This window comes from Centropristis striata, chromosome 9, assembly GCF_030273125.1.
Source record: "Centropristis striata isolate RG_2023a ecotype Rhode Island chromosome 9, C.striata_1.0, whole genome shotgun sequence".
NCBI lineage: Eukaryota > Metazoa > Chordata > Actinopteri > Perciformes > Serranidae > Centropristis > Centropristis striata.
The window spans coordinates 5,452,125-5,463,669 of NC_081525.1; the positions used below are offsets into that span (position 1 = coordinate 5,452,125).

The 11,545-nt window shown below is 36.9% G+C and overlaps 1 protein-coding gene across 1 annotated transcript; it reads right to left on the minus strand.

The window, feature by feature from the left end:
- Positions 1 to 3,488: 3,488 nt before the first annotated feature.
- pigc (phosphatidylinositol glycan anchor biosynthesis, class C) lies at positions 3,489 to 8,043 on the minus strand. Its single transcript, XM_059341420.1, has 3 exons — positions 7,978 to 8,043; positions 6,214 to 6,445; positions 3,489 to 4,969 (listed from the first exon to the last, which is right to left on the minus strand). Exons 2-3 carry the CDS (start codon positions 6,439 to 6,441, stop codon positions 4,301 to 4,303), a joined length of 897 nt encoding a protein of 298 aa, XP_059197403.1. The 5' UTR covers positions 6,442 to 6,445; positions 7,978 to 8,043; the 3' UTR covers positions 3,489 to 4,300.
- Positions 8,044 to 11,545: the final 3,502 nt, after the last annotated feature.

Consider the following 11,545-nt stretch of genomic DNA (forward strand, 5'->3'; position numbering starts at 1 on the left):
ATCAGTTTATTCACTTTATTACATTATTTTTCCATTGCATTTTCACTTCCCTGAAATGTATTTTCGTCACTCTAGCAGTGATTTGATGATAACTGCTCTGTATTTCGAAAACAAATCTTGTGTTTTTTTACTCCACTACATTTATTTGACTATTTTGGGTTGTAGTTTTTGGGGGGATTTGTATTATAACTATAAAATATAACTCAACTAATAAATGATGATGTCTAATTATAGGTCACAGTTCACAGCAGTGATATTTATTAATAATATATAAAAAAATGGTTCGACATCATTTACCAGCAGATACATTAAAGTGATAGAAACATTAATTTATCAATAATCATAATCCAGTGATAATACATATATTATTCAGGACTTTAGAGTACAGAGTATTTTTTTTACACTGTAGTGTTGTTATTTTAAACAGGTAAAAAAAATCATATAATGTCTTCCACCACTACCAAAAACAAACTAGCCTATATCAAGGTTTAATGGGTATCTTTTGTGTGTGTATGGGTGTTTGCGTGTGCGTGTGTATGTATGTATACCTCTTGTAACAAATTTAAAATAAAGGTAACTCGTCATTTTAAAATACACAAATATATAAACTGATATTATCATTTTTAAGGCATTTAGTAGCCTCAGTGTGGGTCTGACCTGAACCGCCCAAAAGATAAGCTGTTAATTTCCTATAATACTTGCATTTAGCCACAGAATGTGATTAAGCTAATGGTTGGATTTGTTTTTTCCTAGTTTAAATCTGGGAATAAACCAGTGATATAAATTAGACTACATATTAAATAATATCTGCCTATTTTAAGTATTTGAAATACATAAGTGCAAGCTTAAAGAAACTTGTTGTATTTATATTGTCCTAATTAACCCTCTGAACCCAAGTTTATGAGAGTTTCCGTAACCAACATGTGAAATTTCTGTAAAAAAAAAAAAAAAATCAAGTTATTCTACATGTCTCATTTAAATTGACAAAAATAAACCGTTTGGAGTAACTAGATCCTGTTTAAAACATTGAACTGAGACGAACTGTCACGTGAAAAATATTAACTTAAAATCTGTTTACACAGAGCAGAGAGGAGAGGACAGGAGAGGTTGTAAAATGCAAATAGTTCAGTATAGCATGTGGAGACCCATTTTTTTCTCCAATATTCATGACATGTGTGGGTGTGGGCACTTGGAAAAGTGTTGTATATATCAATTCCATCTTATTCCAACTAAAAATTAATTATGTTAAGTTAGGTAGGGATTTGGAAAACTTCATCTTGTGAAACTTACCCATCAGAAGCATAACATTTATTATAAAGCATACTGTTTTGTTATTAGATTCAAATTTTGAGATAATATATTTAAGTTAAAAAATGATGTGCTGTCCAGTCTTATTGAGTATGAATTTTTACATATCCCTCCAAAATATAGATGACAATGGGCAAACAAAATAAATGTAAAGTTGTCTCTGCACAAAAAGTGCATATTTCGCCTACATTCCCACCCGTGGCAGTTTTTTTTAAGATATATATATATTTTATTTCACATTAATTAGAAGTAGCAGGGTAAACATTACATTAATAATATTTGAGAAACATCTAAATAATACAAAAATAAATACATAAATAGAAAATGAAAATAATAACAATAGTAGTAAAATAATAATTTATATATATATATATATATATAAATTATAGAGGGTTAATTAGGACAATATAAATACAGTAAATTACTTTAAGCTTGCACTTGTGTATTTCAAATACTTAAAATAGGCCTATATTATTTAATATTTAGCCCTGGCAATCTTTATATATATATATATATATATATATATATATAAAGATTGCCAAAGAAAAATTAAATTGAATCAAAAATACTGAAGTGGGAGCATAATGTCACAGTTTTGATAACTTTGACTTGAAGTACATCTCCAGTTCTTTCATAAAAACACAAAAGAAAGGTTTCACTTTGGCAAATTTACATTTATGGATGTAAAACTTTGCAAGGATTATAATTAGATTAATTAAATAATATTCTTTTTCAACTGAAATGTTACTCATTTTAAAACCAAAAAGTACATCTTGCAAGAAGAGCCGGAAGTCACAGGTGATATTATCTGTCTGTGGCAGTTACTACGACACACTTGATGAATGTCACGTCATGAACTGATAGTTTGTGGTTCTGAGAGGAGAAGGGAGGCCACATAGCGACAGGCAGCTCCGACTGAACCGGGTTAAAGTCGGGCTTCATCTGCTGCTGCATGGCGCCTCCACAGCGGTCCAAACCACCTGCAAAGCCCGCAGTCACATACCGCCGCAAGCCGGGCAAAGGAGAGGTGAAGGTACGACACCTAGCGTCCACTACACATCCTGCCAGGCTTTCCTTTCCGGTGACACACACACACACACACACACACACGTAACATATTTTCACGTTCACGCCCTGGATTTCTTAGAAAGCAGCTCCCAAATCAGTAGTAGTGTTTTTTTATTTTGTTGGAGTGAAAGCCAAAATCTATTTTATACAGTCTATGGTGAAGACATGTATTGTTAGCAGCCCTTTTAAATGTATTAAAACAAAAATAAACAAAAATGAAAAATAAACAAAAAAGGTGACAACAATTCCAGTTATCTTTACACTGAAAAATGAACAAAAATAACACGGGAGGTTGGCGACATGGAGTTCAAACATGGTACTACTCTGGTTAAATCAACAGTGGATCTGACAGGGCATAGAGGTAGCGCTGTGCTGCTCTCTGAGGGCGCACAGCGGTTATAAGCAGCATTACAACACGTGTTTTTCATCAACTGGCAACCATGGCAGCGCCTGTGTGACGTCACTGGCCTGGGTGTTTCCGGAAATTCCGCAAAACATTGTTGACCTTTGACATTTCTTTTTTTCTTTTTTTTTTATGTAGATATGAAAAAAAAGGAAGCAAGTGGAGAAATAATAAGCCCTCCTTAGTTTGATTTATAAATTATCTCAATATTTTTTTTAATCAAAAAATGTGTTCTTTTAAATAGCTAACGTTAGAAGGACTTGTTAGGAAACATCTTTTTTAATGTATTTATATATGTTTAGTTGTTTTTTTATTCTTATCTATTCCTAGTTATTAACAAATGAATGCTTATTTATATATTTCAAGATATTTTTATAAATCCCCCTTATTTTATTTTTTGTACTTATTTATTCCTTGTTATTAAGAAATGACTGTTTGTTCTTATTTATTCATACTAATGAATTTAGTTAATTTAAATATTTCTATATATTTTATATAAAGCAAGTTTATATTGTATTTTATTGTGTGTATTCTCAATGAGAACTTGTGTTTTGTCTATTTATTTTTTTTTTTTTTTAAACATGTTTGATAGTCCTGTGAGAGCAACAATGCAAGACTCTTCTGCCCTGTATGATGATCAACAGGAGCGGGTTATAATACACTGTTCTGAGGTTTATCTGGGTAATATTACATTATTAGAAACAAGCCGTCAGGTTTATTCACAAAAGCTTTAATCTTTATTAATTAATAAAAAAAACTGGTAAACATTAAACATGTGACAAGATGCTGGTCTAAAATTAAGATAAAATGAGCATTACGTACCATTGACAACACATTTGAGGTTATTATTTATTTACTGTTGCATCACACTCGCACTGTAGTCCAGGTGAAAATTACCTTCTGGTTATCCCAAGACACTTTTTTCCATACCATGGAGAAAAAAACCCAAAAGTCTGTCAAAAGTCTTAAGCACACAAAACAGGATTTTTGAATTATTCTTGGGTTGAAAATCAGATGATATAGACATTGTTTTTTCTTATAAAATTGGTACTTTCGATACTAAATTTATGTATTGTTTTTAACTCATGGTGCTGTAAAAGTATCAAGTTATTGATACATCTGACAACCTTAGTTTGCATTCCACTGTGATAAACATTCTGCATCCATCCATTCATACACAACAAACTGCCTGCAATAATAAAAAGATACAACTCCCACAGATTATTAAAGCATCACTGACATCAAATGAGTGCATAGCATCAGACTGTTGTCCAGTAAACTGAGTCAGTGTCATATGTTAGTTGACACCTTTCATAAAAATTGTGAGGTCAGCACTTTAAGACAATAGCAGCACATTAAAAACATCTTTATATTCTTTGTAATAGTAGTTGTCATGGCTGCCCAATGATAAAAGAGTTAAGCATGTCAGTTTAACTAACATAATACAGAAACCGGAAAGGAGAGTAGTTCATATGAAATCATCAGTTGGTTTAAATATCCGGTCAGCAGCATGTGCTCCTGTTAGCTCTGTCTGTTAGCGAATAAGTGGCTGAGGTCCTCATGAATCTCAGCCTCGTCCCAGGGTCCTTGGATGTTGTCCTTGTGCCTCTGCAGTCTGACGAGCAGCAGGGGGCAGAGTAACGTAACACTCCCTAAGGCGAGGGCTAAGAGCACGGCTCCTCCGGGCCACTGGGACCCCAGACCACCCACCCCTCCGACACACACGCCAACACACACCCCGGTGAACTGGCAAGGGGCGTTCTCCCTCAGCCTCTGCAGCAGGCAGGGCCACAGGGCAAACACCAGCAGGGCACAGCTGAGCATGGCGAAGGTGTGCAGAGCCCCAGGTAACCTCGAGGCCAAACACACCGAGGCAAACAGGGCTGCGTTTAGGGAGAGGCTGCCAGGCGGCGAGGGCTGGGCGTAAGGGAAGAAGATCAGGTGGGCCAGCAGCATCACAGCAGACATGGCGTACACGGTGTCAGTACTCACAGACTCTGTTAGTGTCTTTAGAACTGGCGAGAAGCCAAAGGTGAAGGAGAGAAAAATAGTGGCGCTCTGTAAATCGGCCAGACGAGTCCGGGGCTCACAGCCTGATACGACTTGAGACGTCAAGGCTCGGTGCAGTCCGTAACCCAGCAGGGCGCAAACAAGGCTGGTCCACAACAACCTCTCAGGGGACAGCAGACCCTGTAAGGACAGCAGAGAAGTGTTAGATGGGTTTTACTAAAAGATGCCACATTCTTTTTTTTAAATTATTTTTACTGGATTTTTCTTTTCAAACAATAAAACAAGACAGCCATTCAACAAACAACAGATACTTCAATCAGAAAGGAAAAAAAAAACAAAAAAAAAAAAACATACAGACTAAGGCTACGTTTACACGAGGACGGTCTGAACAGAAGACGCAAAAGTGGCGTCGCGTCTTCACTTTTTATTCCTCGTTTAGACGAGCATTTTCGGGAGGAAATCTGCTGCATACGGTGACGCAAAAGTGTGTGAAATTCGATTGTATGCAGCCAGGCAGCATCACTTAAAGCGATAAGAGCATCTTTGGGCATGCAGAAGTTTTCACGCCACACATTTTCATCAGCTACTCCTTCCACAAAGTTCTCCACCATCACTAGATCTCCCAGGTCTCGTTCACAGCCGTCTGGCTCGCCTCCGACCAATTGCTGCATCCAAAATGTGATAGAGGTAATTCCAGATCCTTCTCTGTTCACTAATACTATCTGTACATATCCTGTACATTTGGTGAAAGACTCCTGTAAGTTTATTAGAGCTGCCAGAGCAGCTTGAAGGTCCGACGCATGGAAATAATCCCACGTTTGTTTATTTTCCTGTACTGGAGCATGTATGTGACGTAAACACATACGTGACGTGAGCAGATATAGACGGACACGGTACGGCAGAGCGGATTTAACTTTTCCACTTTGGAGGGTGGTTTCAGATTTTTGCGTTTTTAAGCCCCTAAAACGCCGTCACCGTCTAAACGAAAGGCACTTCTGATAAAATATTTTGTCGTTTTTACCCGCAATCGTCCTTGTGTGGGCTATAATGGCTTAAATAAATAACAGTAGTCGCATATTGCAGGCTTGGTCTGGAGATACGTACAGGAAAGTGGGAAGGTTAAAGCTTGGTTTCAATGTAATCCATAAATGGTTTCCAGGTATTCTCAAAGTTATCTGGGGAGCCTCGTAACATAAATCTCAATTTCTCAAATTTAAGGTGTTGCCTCACATCTCTCAGCCACTGAGTCCAGCTAGGTGACTGAGGATTCTTCCAACTGAGGAGGATCAATCTCCGTGCTAACAGGGTGACAAATTTGGTTATTCTGAGTTTATTTCCAGAAAGATTCTCGTTCATCCCTCCCGCTATACCTAAAATAGCTATGAGAGGATCTGGCTAGGACCACAGGTTTTCTAAAGCTTTACCTGCTCCATGTAGAACCAGAGGGTGATAAAAATAGCAACACAGGACATCTGCTCTCCGACAAAGCCTGCCTCTTTCACCACAGCCCAGTAGCGGTACTGACGAATGCCTTCATTCCTCCGTAATTCCTCCAGAAACCTTTGGTCCACATAGTTATCAGGGAATGGCTGGCGTTCCCACAGCACCTTCCGCCAGGGCACAGCTGGACCCGGGGCACCGTCTGGCCCCATCACCCTGACCACATACACACAGACACAAAAACAAACAGACAGATTTGTGAGCAGTGGAGAAAGACAGGACTTGGGATCCATGAATGACTTTCATACATTTTTATTTATGACTTTTTAATCTCTGTATCCCTATTCTGTGGGGTGGGTGAGATGTTTGATGCAAGACAAAACATTCCTTATCCTAGCACTAGTTTTATGTTGTTTTTTATTTTTTATTTTAGTTTATTAAGTCTATTTCACCAGGAATATTCCCATTGAGATTCAGAATATCTTTAACATGGGAGTTCTGGCAGAAAGTGTACGTTAAAGAACAAGCAACAGACTTTAAAACAACAAAAAGTTAACATCAGCAAAATTTAAAAGTCGTATGAAAGAGGAAAAAAAACGAATTTAAACAGCAAATTACATAAAATAATTACTTTTTGCACTGTGCACCTGTACAACACTCCACTCCAAATACTGGAACATATACTTCACATCATATGTGATATGTGTTAATACTAATCATATTGATATTATATATCACATTTATACAATATTCTTGTCCTTTTGCACATTCTACTTATTTACATATTCTTATACTCTTAGTATATTATCTATTGTATGTATATATTGTATAGTCAAGTATTTAAATTTTAATGCCGGTACAATATCTTGTGTGTGTGCATATATATATATATATTATGTATGTATGCACACCCTGCACAGGCTAAATATATGACACATTGCTATGTTATTACTACTACTACTACTACTACTACTACTATTATTATTATACTGGCCTTATTATTACTATAATATATATATATATATATATACACTGTACTATTATTATATACTGTCTAGTCACAATAACATTATTACCATCGTATCATCAGTACAATTACCATCATCTTGCCACTGTACCTTACCTACCAACTTATCTTCTTTTTAACTTCTTATGTGTCCTTGTTCTAGTAAGTCAGTCAGTCAGTAATCTATCTATCTATCTATCTATCTATCTATCTATCTATCTATCTATCTAGTGTTTTTTGCTGAATTGCGTTCAGTGGATAGATTGTCCTTAATCCCCCATATAATAATATAGTCATGTCAGTTTGTTATACTGTGAATGTGGGGGGAACAGTTAACAGAGGTTTTATTATCTTACCAGTCATGTAGGGTTAGCTTCACAGACAATGCTAGACTTTGTGTAAACTGGTTTGTGCTAATTTATTTGAGCTTTTTTTTTAATAATCTGCTTAAACTAATGACCAATCTATAATGCAATTGAATTATTATATTAGTGATTTTGTCATTAACCAGAATTCGCCTTGAGTCATATTAGGGTTGTGTTTACTGTCAGGTGGATGAATCTGTTCTGAACCGGTTTTAACTGTTGACAGGTGATGCTAGCATGAAACTATCTGCACTTCCGGCTTTGACACGACAATAAAACCAGACATTGGTATATGTACACGTGCGTTTATGAACACTAACACGTCCACGATATAGTTAACGATCTACAGAAAGACTTAAGAAGATTTTTCTGCCTACCTGAGATGGATTTTTGATTAGCGCCGATGCTACAATCTCATCCTGTCATTTTGCCGGAAGTGAAGAGCTTCTTCTTCTTCTTCTTCGGGGTTTTATGGCAGTTGGCATCCTTGTGTTGCATTACTGCCTCCTTCAGGATTTAAACAGTCATTACTTCTTCTTCCCTTGGGTTGTTTTAGTCACAGTTTATTGATTGATATTGATTGATTATTGATCACCTTCACCTTCCTCCCTTCAGCTTCACATCCACATTCCAAAATGTCTTTGAAATTTGATATATTGATTGATATTCGACATTTTCTCTGAAGTTCAGTCATCATAATTCTCCTTTCTGTTTCATATTTCCTGCATTCAGTTAGCACCATAGACTGTATAATATGTATTAGCACGTGGTTTACTGTTTCCTTCTCCCACACTGACAGTTATGAATAGGCTGCTATTGAGTTTACTGGGCCCAATTCTCATTCTGCTCAAAGTAATTTGTTCTTTCCTGATGTTTCCTCTGTTTACCCTTCTTCCTATTGAGTGTTACGCAGGTGCCTTCCCTTAGTTTCTCCATCCCAGTACTGTTGCCGTTTCCCCCCAATTCCCTCCAGATTATGCTTTTTCCCTCTGATTTTGAAAGTTTGGCCCTTATTTCTACATCTTCCCTGTTTACTGCCTCCTTCGCCAGCTTGTCTGCTTTTTCATTTCCTGGGATTCCGGACTGGGCTGGGACCCACATAAATACAATATTTTTCCCTTGTTCTATTAATCTAGTAATTTGGCTGCTTTGGTTTTGACAGATGACAGTGCTGAAACTGGGTCATGACAGATGAGTATTTTGAGTCTGAGTCTGACTCAGATGAGTCTGTTTTCCACCCAATTGACTGTTAAAAGGAGTGCACATAATTCCACAGCACACACGCTCAAATAATCTGAGCGTAACACTGTTACCACATGTTCTACTGTCTCCCCACAATTATACTGACCAGTTGCATGTTTTCCTATTATATTAAGTGTGTTATTTAACCTACTGTGCCCTATTCTTAGTCTACTTTTAATTACCTGTTCTGTTCTATTATCACCATAACACCCTGCCTCCCCTACTACACTTTGCATTTTGTATAAATGTCTCCATTGTATCTCCCTCTTCCAATGATGGTTCCACTGATTCATTATTTCTTTCCAGATTAGACTTTTCCCCTCTGCTTTTGGTCATTTTACTTTCATATCCACCTCCTCTTTTTTTTACTTCTTCCTTAGCCATTTTGTCTGCTTTTTCATTTCCTATTAAACCTTGATGAACCCACACAAACACCATTTCCCTCCCCTGTTGTGTCATTCCGGATGTTTTTTGTTTTTAACAGTATTTCATGTAACATTTGAGTTTTGGAGCTTTGCTTCTTCTTCTTCTTCGTCTGTTATGGCGGTTTGCAGAGAGCTTTTAGGTGTATTACCGCCACCTTCTGAACAGGAGAGGGGATAGGAATTAATTTCTGAATACTATAATAAAAAGAAAACATTAAATTATTTTTTTAAATCCTATTTATCAGAAAATTATATTGTTTGTTAATGTAGTTCCTTAAACTCGAATTAGATTTTTTAATTTGGTTTTCCTTTTCCAGAATATGTCTTTCCTGTTGATACTTCAGACCAGACAAAAGAGCCATTGTTGGCCAAGAAAGAGAAATGTCGGAATGGAGCCGCAAACCTTATCCTGAGCCTTAAAATGAGGATTAAACTGCATACTAAATCTAAATTAGCCTACCAACGTTATCAATAGGTCATATGGAGCATTTAATAATATGACTTTCTCAGAATGCAGCAAGGACACAAGTGCAAATAAGAGGCTGGACACCGAAGAGATATCTCAGCAGATTTGGAATTGAAAGCCAACAACTTGAAGTTGTTGCAAAATTTAGAATTCAAGGCGTCGGGCCGGAGACTTTCATAAGCTATAATGCACAACTTTTGAAGAATTTGAAGAATTGCTTTTTGCCTACACCAATGATAAATGAAAATTTAAATGTGAAGAAATAACTCTTTCATTTTGTATAATTTTTCTGTCATAGCCACAGAAAGCCACATACCAGTTTCGTGATAACCCATTATCACAAGTGTTCTATTGTGCCCAAATGTCATGCTTAACATGGTGTCTTCTTTATTAGTTCTGATAGTTTTTCTCATTTCTCCTACTTTCTGTTGAATACCAAAGCAACGTTGACCTTTGGTTTCCCTGTTTCATTTCTCCTGCCATTTCTTTCTCATTTCTGCTTTGATTATGCTTTTTAACTTCAGCCTTACTATAATTATCTGTCATATGTACTTTTAATCTCTTAGTTGCATCTTTGGCATATTTGTCTGCCAGTCAGTTCAACTCTACTCCTCTGTGTTGGTATACAGATACATTTCACTATAACTCTGTAATTTTTGAGTTATTTCTGGTATGATGTCCTGTCCTGCAAACACTTTAAACTGTTTAATGCACGACTGGAATCTGAGCTGATCAATACTTTGTTTGGTTTCACAATTTCTGTCCAGTTCAGTGCTAGATTAATAGCCAACAGTGCCTTTGTAAATACTGATCAATTGTCAGTAAGTCTCCGAACCTTTATTCAGCAATTCAAAAAACGAAACATGCATTATCTTCGGTAGTTACCAATATTTATATATAACAGTTGTAGAAATGAAGAAAATATACAAATTAAACCCCAAATTATCAAGAATTCACTGCAAGGAAAGAAACCGTTCTTTCTTTCTATATCCTGATTTATTTTCTCAATACACCTGTCTATAGCTAAGAATATGCTGTGTAAATTAATTATGAACTTCCTGAAAGTAAAGAATTTGATCAGAGCTCACTACACCAGCCTCCTGCTGTTGGATTCTTAAAGCAAAAAGGGTATGGACAGGAATCTGAATATAGGGATCTGATGAAAGCCTTCAGTGACTGGAGTCACAAGAACCTCCTCAAACACCTCAAAGACTAAGGAAATGATCATAGATTTCTGCAGGTTCAAGCCCCCTCTTCAGCCAGTGAATACCTGTGGGGTGGACATGGAGGTGGTGCCAAGTTATAAGTATCTAGGTGTATACCTGGATAATAAGTTGGACTGGTCCCTAAGCACAGATGCTCTCTACAAAAAGGGGCAGAGCCGCCTCTTTCTCTTAAGGAAGCTCAGATCTCTGGACATCTGTAGTAAGATGCTGCAGATGTTTTATCAGTCTGTGGTGGTAGTGTGTTGTTTTATGCTGCAGTCTGCTGGGGAGGCAGCATCACACACAGAGATGAAGGCGGTTGGACAGACTGGTCTAAAGAGCTGGTTCTGTGATGGGCATCACTGCTGCCAAAAAGATGTTGGCTTTACGCTGGAAACCTCCACATACAGTTACCAAACCCCATTGGATTAACACATGCCTTGGCATAATAAATATGGAGCTTTCAGTGGCAAGAATGCACGGTGCTGGAGCTGATACTATTCTAGCATGGCAAACAATGGCAGATAAGATCAAGGAATGGCTGTAATCAATATTTTTATTTGCATTACTTGAACATGGTCTCTCATGTCCTGTAAGAGTTTTATAG